This window comes from Diceros bicornis, chromosome 36 (genome assembly GCF_020826845.1).
Source record: "Diceros bicornis minor isolate mBicDic1 chromosome 36, mDicBic1.mat.cur, whole genome shotgun sequence".
Lineage (NCBI taxonomy): Eukaryota > Metazoa > Chordata > Mammalia > Perissodactyla > Rhinocerotidae > Diceros > Diceros bicornis.
In genome coordinates this window covers 26,828,102-26,846,009 of record NC_080775.1, presented here as the reverse complement: position 1 = coordinate 26,846,009, position 17,908 = coordinate 26,828,102, and the positions used below count along the sequence as shown (strand labels likewise).

The 17,908-nt window shown below is 39.3% G+C and overlaps 2 protein-coding genes across 3 annotated transcripts in view; both read left to right on the top strand.

The window, feature by feature from the left end:
• The window catches only part of ODAD2 (outer dynein arm docking complex subunit 2), a 182,302-nt gene that overhangs the window by 2,287 nt on the left and 162,107 nt on the right, over positions 1-17,908 (top strand). For both annotated transcript variants that reach the window (XM_058532680.1, XM_058532681.1), the window contains 5 exons: positions 5,337-5,494; positions 13,782-13,974; positions 14,585-14,691; positions 14,877-15,013; positions 17,498-17,614. In XM_058532680.1, coding sequence (XP_058388663.1) covers positions 5,337-5,494; positions 13,782-13,974; positions 14,585-14,691; positions 14,877-15,013; positions 17,498-17,614 — 712 coding nt within the window. The remainder of the gene's footprint in view (positions 1-5,336; positions 5,495-13,781; positions 13,975-14,584; positions 14,692-14,876; positions 15,014-17,497; positions 17,615-17,908) is intronic.
• The window catches only part of MPP7 (MAGUK p55 scaffold protein 7), a 456,322-nt gene that overhangs the window by 334,165 nt on the left and 104,249 nt on the right, over positions 1-17,908 (top strand). The gene's annotated exons all lie outside the window — the stretch shown is intronic.

Below are 17,908 nucleotides of genomic sequence, written 5' to 3'. Positions count from 1 at the left end.
ATATTTATGTATAATATACAAGTATCTATTATGATTATATATGATAAATATATACAAATTCATATATAAATCTTTTTTTTTTGTTTTGGTCAGCCTCAGTTTATTTTCCACTTCAGGCGTTCTGCGCCTCTTTTCTGCAACCATGTTTCTCTTTGGTTTTGCATATGAACTTTTAAAGTCAAAAACAATTCCCTAACTAGCCAAAGCTTCTTATCGATGCCTTTTCCATTTTTTCCCTTTGGGATTATTTGTGAGAATAAACTCAGAAGCTCATTTTTAGAACTGCAAAACCATTCTTGAAGCGTGCTTCAAAAGCCCTTTAGTTTGTTCGTTTTTGTGTGTGTGTGTGTGTGAGGAAGATCAGCTCTGAACTAACATCCATGCCAATCGTCTTCTTTTTGCTGAGGAAGACCGGCCCTGGGCTAACATCCGTGCCCATCTTCATCTGCTTTATATGGGACGCCGCCACAGCATGGCCTGACAAGTGGTGCATCGGTGCACGCCTGGGATCTGAACCCAGGCCGCCAGCAGCAGAGCGTGCGTGCTTAACCACTACGCCACGGGGCTGGCCTCCTCAGAAGCCCTTTAGTTTTGATATCACGGTCTACCTTCTCTCTGAATTTTTTGAAATCTCTTTTTTTTCAATTGTTTTTATTTCTAACCGTGCCTGTGGTCACGTTCTCCCAAAGTCTTCGTTGCTCCCATCTAAGTTCAGTATAGTATCACACATTGTTTTTTCTAACCTTTGAAAGATGAACTCATCTGCAAAATCAATTAAAAACATATGCACTAATTAGTACAAAGATGGATTTAAAGCAGATGTCGGAAGAGTATCAAGACTGTTGTCATTGTACAAGACTGTTGCTTCTGTACTAATTTTGTGTTCCAAGTACAAACATGACCTCATCTGCGACCTAGTTAGGGGGGCTGTTACACACCTCAAATGTATCCCTATTTCTCTTTCTCTATCCTCCTCCAATTTCTTTTTGCTTTATTTCCCTTCTTATATCTTTGCATACAGCTTTATGTACAGCATTTCCACTTAGGCAGGATGTGTTGACATTTTGACACTGTCTATGTTTTGAACCAACTACTCCTTGATTGTCTTCCTTCTGTCAGATTTACTATGCAGCTTTTCCTTGGGCCAATTTTTCTATCCAGCCTTCTTGTTGCTGACCTTTATTGACGATATCTTTGATGTTGGAAGGGATGAGAGGGATCTGATAATAGCGCTTGTTACACTTGAAAGAAACCATGCCTGTGTGGCTTGATGAAAACCAGATAGGTACTGATCGCCCCGAAGAAGGCAGAGGATACAGCTGAGATTTTGGTAATGATGGAAAATATCAAATGCTTTCACATCCAGGTCTTGACCATGTCCCTTGCTCTACCCCCCAAACCAAAGAACTGTCAGCAACCCACAGCCACTTGGTGTTTGCTACGTCCGGCAACATAACAAGCGATGTAAACCAGAGATGCCCTCAATGGCCAGAAGAGCGTGTTGTTTAAACAGCCCCGATACCTCCTTCTTTGCCCTTTGAATCACATGCACTCTTCTTGCTTGGCTGCTGGCCCTTAGTACAGCGTTTAGTCCTTTATTTAAAGTGGGGAAGCTCCTCTTTCTCCAGTCAGGATTCAGATCTGTAAGTCCATGTGGATAGCCACAGTCATCAAGAAGGATTTAAGCTTGGGGTCTCTCGACGTGTTTCTACCAAATAGGAGCATCCTTGGATGTTTTAGAGTAAAGACAGATTCTTCTTCTTGGGGACGTACATTCTCTCAGGCCTTTTGTTCCCAAACAAGTCAGTTTTATCTATAATGAAAGTTGTGAAGTACGCAAGCTACCCCTTTTTGTTGATCTCTGCAGATACTTTGGGGAATATGTTTATGCTTTTGGCCTCACTTCTCGTTTGGTGTTGTGCATCTCCAAATGCACTCTCTGTAGAAGTCAGTAAACGTTTGATCAGCCTTCTTCTGAACTGGGCTAGTTGGCACCTGACGTTGAAACTGATGCTTTAGTCACAAACTGAAAAGGTTTTACGTTTCGTCAACTGTCTTCTTTCCTTTTGTGCAGATCGCTGTTAGTTGAATAGATAGGCACAGTGCTTTTCACATGTTGCATGATTCATTCTTTTCCTTTAGAATCATTCCCAATTTACAGCTGTTTATCCTGTAATAACATTTGTCATCATCTCTCCATCTTGAATTTTGGGGCGAAAATATTTCTACTTTCATTTTAATGGAAATCATATGTCTCTTTTATTACCATTTTTGATTGCTTTTGTTCTTATCAGACAGGATGAGATTAATAATCTTCCTAAAACACCTCAGAATGAAGCCCAAATCCACTGTAAACTAAGGACAAATGACACCACTCAATAGTAACACCATCTTTTGGTGGTGCACAGAGCTGATGTGCTTTGACTCTTTATAATGTAGTTTGGGAAATTTATAAATTGGATAAGCATTCAGAATCCCTCTGTGAAAATGTTATTACCTGTTCTTTTCTCTCCTTCCCCAGTAGAACTATGATTTTTGAATCGCGTCTGCTTTAATATTGCCATATTTCAGTTACGAATCTCACTCTGCTGTGTCTCGGTGATATGTACGAGTTGGGATAAAATTGTATGCTGGTGAGAGTTCTGTATGGATGAGAAGTCAGGACGCCTGAGCAATGGCCCTCTCCCCTCAGTAATGCACACTTCACACACAATTCATACCTTTTTGGTCCTTAGTTTTCTGATCAATATCATGAAGGACGGAATTTACATGATCTCCAACCTCAAAATTGTATTGTTTTATGAAACAATAATTATCGTGTTTTGGTAAAATTTCTAAGTCACGGTATTAAGATCAGTGGCCGTAAGTTTATTGAGCTCTTCGTTTTTCATCCCTGAGAATTACTAAATTGTTTCTCAACTATGGCCTTATTTCCTATGTTACTATTTAGACATACATTTATGGAGTAATTACTATGTTCTGGACACTAAACTAGACGTTGAGGATTAAATAAAGAAGACATTTTCCTGCTCTCTTGCTTTATAGTATAAGCTGAGTATTTTTAGCTCCTTTTGCCAATTCCAGTTTAAAAGTCTCTTAATCAGGTTGGTGGATTTCATTTACAGCACGTTCTTCTTGATCTTCCTGGGGTGGATGTAGTATTTTTCTTTCAAAGAGCTCTTTCTTCATGTGTTAGAGACTATGAGCCCAGAAACTGAAACCTACTTTTCAGCACTCCTCTCTGTAGCTGGTGTTTTAGTGCCTAGTGCTCTGTTCAGTTACGGGCTTCAGCTGGTAGGAGCAATGAAGAGTGTCACCTGTGCCCTTCAGGTCTCCTGTTTCTCACTAGCGTTTCACTTTCTCAAGTTAAGTAGCTTGATATTGTTGGCATTCAGGCAGCCCATAACTTAGTCCTGTCATCATCCACTTAGCTCGAGTGGCCAGCTCTGATACAGGCCTTTAAGAACTCTCCTCAGTCCTAAGGACATTATTCCAAAAGCTTTATTTTAGAGAAAATATACATTTCGTCCGTGATGCATGTCACTGGCAAGTCTAAAAATATTTTATTCATTAATTGATTCCTCATATATCTATTGAAGACCTTCTGTGTGCAGTTACTATTCGAGGGAGTAGGGATAGAGCAGTGGGCAAGACCTGATAAACGTCCCTGTATTTGCTTACTATTGTTGCCTTAACAAATTACCGCACACTAATGGCTTAAAACAACATGGATTTATTATCTTGCAGTTCTGTGGGTGAGACATCTAAAATGAGTCTACAGGGCTGAAAGGAGTGTTGGCAGGGCTGTGTTCCTTCTAGGAGCTGAAGGAAAATTCATTCTTGCCTTTTCTGGCTTCTAGAGGCCACCTATCCCTTGGCTTATGGCTCTGCATTTCTCTGACCTCTGTTTCCATCATCACATCGCCTTCTCTGACTTGACTCTCCTGCCTGCCCCTTCTAAGGACCCTTTTGATTACATTGGACCCACTTACATATTCCGGAATAGTCTTCCCATCTGAAGATCCTTAAGTTAATCCATCTGCAAAGTCACTTTTGCCGTGTAATATAACTTATTCACAGGTTTCGGGGATTAGGACATGGACATTTTGGGGGAAGCCATTATTCTGCCTCCCACAGTTTCTATCTTCTTGTTTCTATTCCACTGAAATACTGTTAATAGTAGAGTATGAGTCTGTCAGATTTACTTTTTCTGATGAGTTGGCAACATTTTACATCTGTTTATCTGCATTACAATTTTTTTTTTTTTGTGAGGAAGATCAGCCCTGAGCTAACATCCATGCTAATCCTCCTCTTTTTACTGAGGAAGACCAGCTCTGAGCTAACATCTATTGCCAATCCTCCTCCTTTTTTGTCCCCCAAAGCCCCAGTAGATAGTTGTATGTCATAGTTGCACATCCTTCTAGTTGCTGTATGTGGGATGCAGCCTCAGCATGGCCGGAGAAGTGGTGCGTCGGTGCGCGCCCGGGATCCGAACCCGGGCCGCCAGTAGCGGAGTGCGCGCACTTAACTGCTAAGCCACGGGGCTGGCCCTGCATTACAATTTAAAATATGTTAGTTAGATCAGGTCTGAAGTTGTGGACAGTTTTGCCAGAGACATCAGTATGTAATGAAAAACCGAGGCAGTTTAATTAGTGTTGTAAAGTGGTAGAAATCTATAGAAATATCACTGCCGTAAAAACGTCTTAATATTTCTAGAATGCCAACCTAAAAAATCATTTAAATGGACAGAAACACAAATCTAGGAGACCCAATAATTTTTGATCAGGAAAAGCCCATTTAGAAAAACTGCTTATTATCCTAAAGTAAACCAAATTAGGGGGTTTGGAGTGGGAAAATAATCCACAGAAGGGATCTAGTTTGTCTTTTTTTCATATCTTTTTTGTTCATAAACACAGAGTAGCCAAGAAAATTTCTAACCACTAATTACTATGATGTAAAAATTTTATAAATAAAATAACATTAGAAAGCCCACAAACACAAATGGTTCTGTAGAACCAGTAATTTTTTTAAAAGATGTCCAACACAATGTTAGAAAAACAAAAACTATGATTGAGTTCATGTAGGTGTTCAAGAAATTTCTTAAAATTTTCTTCCTGGATGTATCATATTGCTCACTATGGTTGCTAATAAGTTTGGGGATTTAAGGGTCTGAGTGTGGATGAAAGTGGGAAAATAGATGAGCTTCTACCAAGAGGTGTTTATATTCTCAGTGTTTTATGATGAGACATGGGAATAATTTGTCAAAATGTCTTAAATTTGACTTCTACTGGCATCCAGGTAACCTTAAGCTTTCAATTTTTGTTTTCATTTTTTAGTGAAACAAGAGTCAAATCAGAAGAAGTGGATAAAAATGGACAGCCTTTGCTGTTTCTCTCTGTACCGCAAATGAAAGTCAGGAGCTTTGGGCAGCTGTCACGCTTGTTATTTATTGCCGGAAATAGAAAGCTGAAGGAAGCACAAGCGTGTATTGAAGGTGATATTTACATTCCAGTCTGTGATTTGAACTTTTTGAAATGTAATCTTGAGGGGAATCATTTGTTATGGTCTCTTGAAAACGTTTTACTACCTAAAGGTAAAAAGTCATATGTTCAACGTCATAAAAATGTCGTTAATTTTCCTTGGCTGAAATGTTATGCTCATATCAAATTTCTGCTTTAAAATAAAAGGCCTAATATTTGACAGTGAGTAAGCTTCTAGATTTCTAATTTTTAGCATGTGGTTTAAAGAGAGCCTTCTTAGCTTCTGGAAAGACCAGAGGCCTGTAGCCTTGAAGGTCCACGTCAGGAGAGAAGATAGATGACCAGGGCCAGCAGCGAAATCCACCTTCTCCCTCACATACTGCTGTGATGCATGATGATCTGTTTCCTTTAAAATGAATGTAGGCTCTTCCTTTAGCAGAGATAGTCCACAATAATCTCACTTTCCGTTTGTCCCAGCCCTGTTCCATTGTGGACTTCACAGCTGTTTGTGAATAGTTACATTCATTCAGTGGGACATACTTTTCTTCTTCATTAGGGATACATAATGCTCCCATTATCATCAATCATCTGACATGCAAAAAAGAATGTAATTGATTGCCTGCTGTAATTGTGCTCTAAATATTTCTTATGAGTAGAAACACTTACCAGTAGGTAATGATGTTGTATATGTGTTTTGTGCCTTTGGAATCACGTGACCAGTGGGTCCCAGGCGTGAGGTACCTGTGTTCTACCTCTCATCATTCTTTGCCTGTTGCTATGAGGTGGGAATGTGCTTTTTTTTTTTCTTAGTGTGAACTTGAAGACAGCATCCTCTTTCCTACTCTTCCTTATTGGGCTATCTGTACATCAAAGCTAATTTCCTGAAGAGGGATGAAATCTTGAGAGTAAAGCTGAATTCTAGAAGATAGTGAATAGAGGCACGATTATTCATTAAATTCAACGTAATATATAAACAACACATAGACTGCTATTATCTAGTTTGGCTAAATATGTATCCTTTGCTGCATTTTGCCTTTTCTGTATGAGTTCTAGGTACAACTCTTAGTTTAAGTCCAAATTGCGTGGTACCCAGCAATTTGGGAGTCAGTTTTATGTCTTTCCCCAGAATTCACTTAGTATCCCTTGTCACAGATCTTTCTAGTTGACAGCCTTGAGGGTAAGTTGAGATGCTCAATGAGCTGTTGATTCCTGGGCCTCCTCTCTGTGCCCCCCGCTCCCCTCATGCGGTCTTGTCTCGGCCCTGCGCCTTTTCTGCTATTTTCTGGTGGCGTAGCCCGTTGCCTGTTGGAGAGTTGATGCCATCCCTGGCCTCCTCTTTGTATCAGTCAGGTCAAGCTTTCTGAATTAGTCCCATAGGCATTTCCCCCTCCCTGTCCAAATGCATATATATTTTCGTCTTACTTGAATTCCTCCTTTCTAAACAAGGTTTAGCTCCTTTCTCCGTCATTTTCAACCATATGGTTTTTTTACCTTTGCCGAATTCTGTTTGCAGCATCTCTAGGTTCAACTTTCACATGTGTGTCAGACTTGCTCGTGAGTTGGTATTTAAGTTTTTCACTATAATTTTGGTATGTGTATAAATGCTGGTTAGATTTGTTTTTTCCAATGCTAACATTAAAAGGCATTGAGAATACAAGCAGTTTGAACAGGTGGAAAAGACAGGCAGTAGATCTATAGACTGAAGAAGCCTGCTGCTTTGGAAAGAAGGCATTTATGAATGCTGAGCACCTGTACACAGGCACGCACGCACCCACGCACGCACACACAGTTCTAGTGATGATTCTTCTAAGGAGACCGGTATTTCTCTATCTTCAAGTCAATTCTAAATATATTAATCAAATGCCTATTCTGAACAATGGCCCTCAGTCAACTAAAAGAAAAAGAATGTCTTGGCCTTTGTCCTGTTAGGGTGATGACATATATAGATGATATTACAATACAAGGTAGAACATCTCAAGAGGTATGAGAAAGTTCCTAAGTACAGTAGAATCTCAGAAGTAGAGATTAATTTTAATTGAGTCGATCAGAGAAAGCTTAATGAAAGAAACACATTTTTTTTTTATTGATGTTTTAATGGTTTCTAACATTGTGAAATTTTGGGTTGTACATTTTTGTTTGTCCATCACCATATATATGACTCCCTTCACCCCTTGTGCCCACCCCCCACCACCACTGCCCCTGGTAACCACAGTCCAGTTTTCTCTGTCCATGTGTTGGTTTATATTCCACATATGAGTGAGATCATACAGTGTTTGTCTTTCTCTTTCTGGCTTATTTCACTTAACATAATACGCTCCAGACCCATCCATGTTGTTGCAAATGGGACGATTTTGTCTTTTTTTATGGCTGAGTAGTATTCCATTGTATATATATACCACATTTTCTTAATCCAGTTGTCAGTCGAGGGACACTTAGGTTGCTTCCACTTCTTGGCTATGGTGAATAATGCTGCAATGAACATAGGGGTGCATAAGCCTCTTTGGATTGTTGATTTCAGGTTCGTTGGATAGATTCCCAGTAGTGGGATGGCTGGATCATAGGGCATCTCTATTTTTAATTCTTTGAGGAATCTCCATACCGTTTTCCATAGAGGCTGCACCAATTTGCATTCCCACCAGCTGTGTATGAGGGTTCCTGTTTCTCCACATCCTCTCCAACATTCGTTGTTTTTTGTCTTGGTGATTATAGCCATTCTAACAGGCGTGAGGTGGTATCTTAGTGTTGTTTTGATTTGCATTTCCCTGATGATTAGTGATGTTGAGCATCTTTTCATGTGCCTATTGGCCATCTGTATATGTTCCTTGGAGAAGTGTCTGTTCATTTCCTCTGCCCATTTTTTGATCGGGTTGTTTGTTTTTTTGTTGTTCAATTGTGTGAGTTCTTTATATATTATGGAGATCAACCCCTTGTCAGATGTATGTTTTGCAAATATTCTCTCCCAGCTGGTTGGTTGTCTGTTCATCTTGATTCTGGTTTCATTTGTCTTATAAAAGCTCTTTAATCTGATAAAGTCCCACTTGTTTATTTTTTCTTTAGTTTCCCTAGTCTGGGTAGGCATGTCATCTGAAAAGATTCCTTTAAAACCAATGTCAAATAGTGTGTTGCCAATATTTTCTTCTATGAGTTTTATAGTTTCAGGTCTCACCTTCAGGTCTCTGATCCATTTTGAGTTAATTTTTGTGAATGGCGATAGCACATGGTCCACTTTCGTTCTTTTGCATGTGGCTGTCCAGTTTTCCCAACACCATTTATTGAAGAGACTTTCCTTTCTCCATTGCATGTTCTTAGCACCTTTGTCGAAAATTAGCTGTCCGTATATGTGTGGTTTTATTTCTGCGCTTTCAATTCTGTTCCATTGATCTGTGTGTCTGTTTTTGTACCAGTACCATGCTGTTTTGATTACTATTGCTTTGTAGTATGTTTTGAAGTCAGGGATTGTGATGCCTCCTGCTTTGTTCTTTTTCTTTAGGATTTCTTTAGCTATTCGGGGTCTTTTGTTGCCCCATATAAATTTTAGTATTCTTTTTTCTATTTCTGTGAAGAATGTCATTGGGATTCTGATTGGGATTGCATTGAATCTGTAGATTGCTTTAGTTAATATAGACATTTTAACTATGTTTATTCTTCCAATCCATGTGCATGGGATATCTTTCCATTTCTTTATGTCATCTTGGATTTCTTTCAATAATGTCTTGTAGTTCTCATTGTATAGGTCCTTCACCTCCTTGGTAAGATTTATTCCTAGGTATTTTATTCTTTTGGATGCAATTGTAAATGGTATTATCTTTTTGAGCTCTCTTTCTGTTAGTTCGTTATTAGCATATAGAAATGCAACTGATTTTTGTAGATTGATTTTATACCCTGCAACTTTGCTGTAGTTGTTGATTGTTTCTAATAGTTTTGCAACAGATTCTTTAGGGTTTTCTATATATACAATCATGTCATCTGCAAATAGTGAGAGTTTCACTTCTTCGTTACCTATTTGGATTCCTTTTATTCCTTTTTCTTGCCTAATTGGTCTGGCCAAAACCTCCAGTACTATGTTGAACAGGAGTGGTGAGAGTGGGCAGCCCTGCCTCGTTCCTGTTCTCAGAGGAATGGCTTTCAGTCTTTCCCCGTTGAGTATGATGTTGGCTGTGGGTTTATCATATATGGCCTTTATTATGTTGAGGTACTTTCCTTCTATTCCCATTTTATTGAGAGTTTTTATCATAAATGGATGTTGTATCTTGTCAAATGCCTTCTCTCGTCTATTGAGATGATCATGTGGTTTTTATTCTTTGTTTTGTTGATGTGATGTATCACGTTGATTGATTTGCGGATGTTGAACCATTCCTGCGTCCCTGGTATAAATCCCACTTGATCATGGTGTATGATCTTTTTAATGTATTGTTGTATTCGGTTTGCCAATATTTTGTTGAGGATTTTTGCATCAATGTTCATCAGCGATATTGGCCTGTAATTTTCTTTCTTTGTATTGTCTTTGTCTGGTTTTGGTATCAGGGTGATGTTGGCCTCATAGAATGATTTAGGAAGTGTTCCATCTTCTTCTATTTTTTGGAATAGTTTGAGAAGGATGGGTATTAAATCTTCTTTGAATGTTTGGTAAAATTCACTGGAGAAGCCATCTGGTCCTGGACTTTTATGTTTTGGGAGGTTTTTGATTACTGTTTCAATCTCTTTACTTGTTATTGGTCTATTCAGATTCTCCATTTCTTCTTGGTTCAATTTTGGGAGGTTGTCTAAGTCTAAGAATTTATCCATTTCTTCTAGATTGTCCAATTTGTTGGCATATAGTTTCTCATAGTATTCTCTTATAATCCTCTGTATTTCCATGGTATCCGTTGTAATTTCTCCTCTTTCATTTCTGATTTTATTTACTTGAGCCTTTTCTCTTTTTTTCTTAGTAAGCCTGGCTAAGGGTTTGTCGATTTTGTTTATCTTCTCGAAGAACCAACTCTTTGTTTCATTAATCCTTTCTACTGTTTTTTTGGTCTCAATTTCATTTATTTCTGCTCTGATTTTTATTATTTCTCTCCTTCTGCTGGCTTTGGGCTTTGTTTGTTCTTCTTTTTCTAGTTCTGTTAGGTGTAATTTAAGGTTGCCTATTAGGGCTTTTTCTTGTTTGTTAAGGTGGGCTTGTATCGCTATGAGTTTCCCTCTCAGGAATGCTTTTGCTGCATCCCATATGGTTTGATATGGCATGTTATCATTTTCGTTTGTTTCCAGATATTTTTGATTTCTCCTTTAATTTCATCAATGATCCATTGGTTGTTCAGTAGCATGTTGTTTAATCTCCACATTTTTGTCACTTTCCCAGTTTTTTTTTCATGGTTCATTTCCAGTTTCATAGCCTTATGGTCTGAAAAGATGCTTGTTATGATTTCAATCTTCTTAAATTTATTGAGGCTTGCTTTGTTTCCCAACATATGGTCTATCCTAGAGAATGTTCCATGCGCGCTTGAGAAGAATGTGTAGTCAGCTGTTTTTGGATGGAGTGCTCTGTATATGTCTACTAGGTCCATCTCGTCCAGTTTTTCATTTAATTCTAATATTTCTTTATTAACTTTTTGTCTGGATGATCTATCCATTGCTGTAAGTGGGGTGTTAAGATCCCCTACTATTATTGTGTTGTTGTTGATTTCTCCTTTTAGGTTTGTTAATAGTTGCTTTATGTACATTGGTGCTCCCATGTTGGGTGCATATATATTTATAAGTGATATGTCTTCTTGATGTAGTGTTCCTTTTATCATTATATATTTCCCTTCTTTGTCTTTCTTAACCTGTTTTATCTTGAAGTCTACTTTGTCTGATATGAGTATGGCAACACCTGCTTTCTTTTGTTTGCCATTAGCTTGGAGTATTGTCTTCCATCCTTTCACTCTGAGCCTGTGCTTGTCTTTAGTGCTAAGATGTGTTTCCTGAAGGCAGCATATTGTTGGGTCTTGCTTTTTAATCCATCCTGCCACTCTGTATCTTTTGATTGGAGAGTTCAATCCATTTACATTTAGGGTAATTATTGATACATGAGGGCTTAATGTTGCTGTTTTGTCACTTATTTTCTGGTTCTTTTGCATTTCCTTTGTTTCTTGTCCCATTTGTTTTGGACTGCCAATTCAGTTTGGTTGTTCTGTCTTATGATTCTTCTAGTTTTCTCTTTGTTTATCATATGTGGTTTTGCTTTGATTATTTGTTTAGTGGTTACCTTGAGGTTTGGGCAAAAAATCTTGTGTATTCTGAGATAGTCCATTATCTGATGGCCTCCTATTTCCTTATACTAAGTCAATTCAATCACTTTCCTCTTCCCCTTCTAAGTTGTTCTTGTTCTTCCCCTTCTAAGTTGTTCTTGTTATACCTTATTCTATCTTGTGTTGTGGCTGTGTGTTTACAGTGATGAGGTTAAATTTATTTTTGGTGAATTTCTTCCTTTGATCTTTAAGTTTAGTATTTAAGTGGTTGCTAACCTATTCCGGTAAAGATCTACTATTTCTCTGATTTTGTCTACCTACTTTTCTCCTTCCTCCAAGCTTTGTGTTCCCTTTCTCTTCTTTTTTTCAGGCCTGAGGGCCTTCTTGAGTATTTCTTGTAGTGGGGGTCTCGTGGCCATGAACTCCCTTAGCTTTTGTTTATCTGGGAGAGTTACTATTTCTCCATCATATTTGAAGGATATTTTTGCTGGATAGAGTATTCTTGGCTGAAAGTTTTTGTCTTTCAGTATTTTGAATATATCATTCCAGTCTCTTCTAGCCTGAAAAGTTTCTGTTGAGAAATCCGCTAAGAGCCTGATGGGAGTTCCTTTGTACGTTATTTTTTGTTTTTGTCTAGCTGCCCTTAATATTGTTTCTTTGTCGTTGACCCTGGCTAGCCTTACCACTAGGTGTCGTGGTGAAGGCCTTTGTCTGTTAATATATATAGGCGTCCTGTTGGCTTCGCTTACTGGTATTTCCTGCTCCTTCCCCAGATTTGGGAAATTCTCAGCTATTATTTCCTTGAATAGGCTCTCTGTTCCTCTTTCCCTCTCCTCTCCCTCAGGAATACCTATAATTCTTATGTTACATTTTCTAATAGAGTCAGATATTTCTCGGAGTCTTTCTTCATTTCTTTTTAGTCTTAGTTCTCTCTCCTCTTCCATCTGGAGTATATCTGTATTCCTATCCTCTAAAGTACTAATTCTTTCCTCCATATTGTCAGCTCTGTTCTTTAAAGATTCCAGATTCTCCTTTATCTCCTCCATTGTGTTCTTCATCTCCATCAGCACTGATTGGTTTTTCTTTATGATTTCAATCTCTTTTGTGAAGAAACTCCTAATCTCATTGAATTGTTTGTCTGTGTTGTCTCGTATTTCGTTGAGTGTTTTTATGATAGCTATTTTGAAATCTCTGTCATTTAGTTTATGGATTTCTGTGTCTTCGGGGTTGATTTCTGGGTGCTTGTCATTTTGTTTCTGGTCTGGTGATTTCATATATTTTTGCATTGTGGTTCCTGTGTTGGTTTTGTTTTTCCTCATCCTGGAAGTCTCTGGTTGCAATTTCCACCTGCCGCCACTGTCTGGTGGTAAAGGGCTGTGTAGTCTAAGCCCCCTGCGCTCTGCCCCGGTTTTTCTGCTGCGATCCGCAGTTTTTTTTTTTTTTTTTCCCCCGCTGCGATCCGCGGGTCCAGTCTTTTGATCAGGTCTGCCTGGGATCGCTAGGTCTGGTCTGGTCGGTTGAGCTGCAGAGTCCGGGTTGCGGGGAGGGGGGAGCTCTCTCTTTTGCCCTCTGGGTCCCTGACGTGGGAGGCTTCTCGTTTGCCCCTCTTTATCCGCTCTCTGGGGTGCTCAGATGTTGATGGTAGCCCTGTGGCTCCTCTGAGTCCTCTGTGCGGGAGTTTCCCACTGGCTGAGAGAGTCCGAAGAGCCACGGTTTCCCGCCGAGGGCCGCCCCTCCCCCCTCTCTGGGAGCCTCGCAGACCGGGATGGCTGATCTGATGGGGAGGGAGCGGAGTTCTCCTTACCTCTCCCCACTTCCTCCGGGGGCCCAGCACGTTCCGCTCTCAGATGTGCCGCAGTGTGGATCCCTCCACTCTAGGTTTTCACTGTCTGGGATTCCGTTGTTGGTCTGTGACTGTTGCTTTTGTTGTATCTTGTCGGGGGAAGAGTTCACGGGAAAGCTCACTCCGCCATGATGCTGACGTCACTCTCCAAGAAACACATTTAAATAGACTTTGAAGGATTTGTTAGTCTTTATGTTTCTTGTAATGGAAGACAAGAGGATCATTTTTTTTATTTACTTTTTTGGTCAGCTAACAGAAATCCCATAGCAAAAATCCTGGGCTTGGATTATGATACAATGAAAGAAGACTCATCTGCATTAAATATTCTTGATAAAATTATCAAAGATGGTGATCCTGAAAGCGAGATTAAGATGAAGGTTGCCATGCTGCTTAAGCAACTGGATCTGCACCTACTCAATCATTCTCTAAAACATATTTCATTGTGAGTTCTTTTTAAAAAACACCTCTAAAAATTAGTTACAAAAAGTGCTTTCACTTATAGAAAAAACCCAAGAAAAATAAAGTATGGAGGTTATTGCTATTGATTTAACATTAAATTTTATTGGAATAAAATTTTGGTTTATTGCACGGATATTTCTGCTTCTAAAAATTAAAGTTTGCAGTTAACATGGCTAAAACATTCTAGTGGAGTTGCATCTAATTCTGAAGACATTAAGTAACCTTGTTATTTTCGAAGTCTCTTGAGACTATTAGATAAGTTATTAAATATCACGTCGAGTTTGTAAGGTTTAAAACTTGTTCCTTTTTGTAGTCTTTTCTAGTATTACAGTATTATCAAGAAATGAAGTGAATCCTTAAATGTGTATATTTAATGTTGCATTAACCAGGAGTCACTAATTTCTTGACATTTTGACAGTTATAAGATTATAACCTGGCTAAAATTAACTACAATTTTGTTGTTGGTTTATAATTTAACTGCAATTTTAATTACCAAAAAAGATATTCCCCCTGATATAATGGAATGTTTTCACGTGTTTTCCATAGATTCTGTTTTAAAGTACGTAAAATGAATTTCTAAACATGTATTTCAGGGAAATACGTTTAAATCCAGCGACTGTTAAGAATGATATAGAGCTGCTCAAACGTTTCTCAGGAAAAGGAGAAGAAACAGTTTTGGAATCTATCGACTATACCTCAGGTTTGTATCTTCTCAGATTCATTTTGTGTTGTATATATTTTCATAGTTATATTTTCAAAATACTTCAATAGCTACAATAGAATTGAATATTTAAGAAAATGAAAACTTAAAATTTCAATAATGTTTATTTTTTTTTAAGCCAACATATTTTACAAAACTCTAAAGTGATTGATAATTGGTTTCAGATTATGAATTTTCAAATGGATGTCGAGCCCCACCTTGGAGACAAATTCATGGGGAGATTTGTTATGTGCTGGTGAAACCACACGATGTTGAAACTTTGTGTGTTACTTGTAGCTCAGAAGGAGTATTTTTGAATGGTGTAAGTAATTTTTTTAAAAACAGTATTGACTTTGGTCCTTAACTTGGCCTCTGTGAATGCAGGCTCGTCTCCAGGATTGAATCTCAATGACCATAGAAAATGAAATACTGTTCTGTGGGATTGAAGCAGATCCCTTTGCTATGTGTTTGCCAGGCCAATCCCGGGTTGTCTCAGAATTAGCCCCAGTGTTCCTCCTTGCAGGTCATTAAGTCAGTCTTCTAAGAAATGGCCTTCAAAGGGACCCATTCCACTTTATAAAATGAAAACCTCTTTAACATAATCCGTTACACAAGTATTAAGGGAAAGAAAAGGCGAAAAAGAAGCACCGAGGTAACACAGAAGCAATAACTACAGCTTCTGCCCTAAGAGTTGAGGAAACGTAGAGAAGAGGAGGGTTGTCACAATGTGGAGGCCTGGGGGAAGTGCCCCCTGAAGCTGGGACCCAGATGTCCAGGGAGGGGGCACTGCCTGGCTGTTCTGGTACCTTAGGATCTCAGAGCAGGGGGCCCCCACAGAACTGGGACCCACACCTCTGAGGAATGGTCATTTCCAGGCTCTCCTGGTCCCCTTGGAGCACAGGTGGTCTCCATGAAACTGGGACCCAGAGCTCTGAGGAGTGGGCGCTGGCCAGTTAGTATCGGTACCTCAGGAGCTCAGAGGAGGATCTTTGCAGAACTGGCGGAGCTGAGAGCCAGACCTTAGAAGATGGAGCCCTGGTCGGCTGATGCTGGTATTTCTGAGGGGGCATGATGAGCCTGGTTCAGGGACTATAGGAAAAAAAAGCAAACCTGGGAACTGGAACCAACTGTTGCTACTGGAAGCAACTGCCACTGCCAGGGCCGAGGGGCCGTTACTGGGGCGACTGTAGCAGGAACAGAGCACAAACAGGAGGGAGCGTGTCCCTCCTCCCTCTTCCAGACTTGCAGTCTTCCTGTCACTCCCTGCTGACTGAAGCTCACCTAACCCGGCAAAGGAGAAACACAGTTTTCCAGATTCCTAGCCCAAGTATCACAAAGCAGAGTGGGGATGGGTGGCCTTCCAGCTGAGAGAGAAACGGCACATAGCCTTCTGAATCTAACATGAAAACACTTGATTTTTAGTCTCATACCTGTTCACTGAACCTCCTAGAAGGAGCTCAGCTTGCTCCTCTGCAGCACGCTGTCCTTGGTGTCTTCAATGTAAATTTGGGACTCAGAAGCCAACTTCTGCAGGGAGGACCTGAATCCTTAATGGGGACCCAGCTGTCACAGGGGACTGCTTGGGCAGTTGTCACACCTTGGCTTGGGTTGGTATCGAAATACGGGTGCCGCTTTCTTGAGATTACTCGTAGGCATCTCCTCTGACACGCCTTTCTTGTCAGCGTGACTCTCCGCTTATTTCTGCATAGAGGAGGGGGACGACCGAAGTATGATTTTGCTTTTGTTTTTTTTTTGATATTTTAGAAAAGTGAAATCACCAGCTAGCACATAAGAGATTACAAAAAGGAATGATTTTCTTTGACCTCCTAGGGTAGGTCAAGGAGCCTTTGTTTCTGTCAAAGGTTGTCGATCAATATACAAATTTATTTGGTATGGGAACATCTAAGTAGTCCTCTCAGTTTAAAAAAATAAAAGACAAGGAACATGAAACTATTCAGTAGGGCCGGCCCCGTGGCTTAGCAGTTAAGTGAGTGCGCTCTGCTGCTGGCGGCCTGGGTTCGGATCCCAGGCGCGCACCGACGCACCGCTTCTCTGGCCATGCTGAGGCATCGTGCCACATACAGCAACTAGAAGGATGTGCAGCTATGTCATACAACTATCTACTGGGGCTTTGGGGGAAAAAATAAATAAATAAAATTATAAAAAAAAAAAAAAAGAAACTATTCAGTAATTACAACAAAATGTATAACACACTACAATTATGTGTGTGTGTGTGTATATATATAGTACAATTATATACACACTATAGTTATGTGTGTTTATTTATTGGTTAGGGGAGAATAACAGGAGAATGGAAGGGAAAGAGACAAAAAGGAAGAGAGAGGCAGAGGGTGGAGGGACAGATGGTTACATAGAGATCATAACCCTAGAGCAGCCGTGCTACACACACAATAGCAGAGTGTGACAAAGAGAAACAGGCTTTTCTGTGGCGACATTCTACTCTTGAGGCCTTTTATGACTTCGTCAAAGGTTCTTGAAGTCATAATGCGTTTCTACATTGGAGGACTGCAGAGGAAAGGAAGCTCTCAGTTCTCTGCTGAATAGCAGAGCGCCCCAGGTGCATATGGGAGGGACCCAGTAGGGGCTTGCTGAATGAATGAATGAATGAATGAATGAATAACATTAAGTTAAGGGGGAAAGGATTTGCTTATACATTTCATGTATAAAAACTACCACGTGGATCTTTTAGAGAAAAAAACAATACGTGGGCTTGGGTTGTGATGTGTTGGTTGGGATCTTATATTGCTGTTACATTCATAATAGCACCAAACTTCTTCTCCCCAAGGGCAAAACAGATGATGAGGGGGAAATTAACTATGAGAGAAAAGGTGCAGTTTATAAAGACCTCGTCACATTTTTAAGAGAAAAATCAGCAAAATTTTCAGAAAATATGTCTAAACAAGTAAGTTTTATAGTCTCTTTTAAACTTTCATAACATTATATTACTTGATTACAACTTGTATAGTATAAAAAAATCAACATAATTCTGCCTATTTTGGACACTGCTTTTAATAGACTATTTTTCACAATATAATATAAATAAAATTAATTAATTATAATAATATGAGTAATATAATATGTTAAAATTAATTAAAAATTCCCCAATTGTAAACATTATATTGTAAATGTAGTACTTTAAGAATGTTTCTGATCTTCCTTATGTGATAGGTATAATATTTCAAATTGCTTTCTAAAT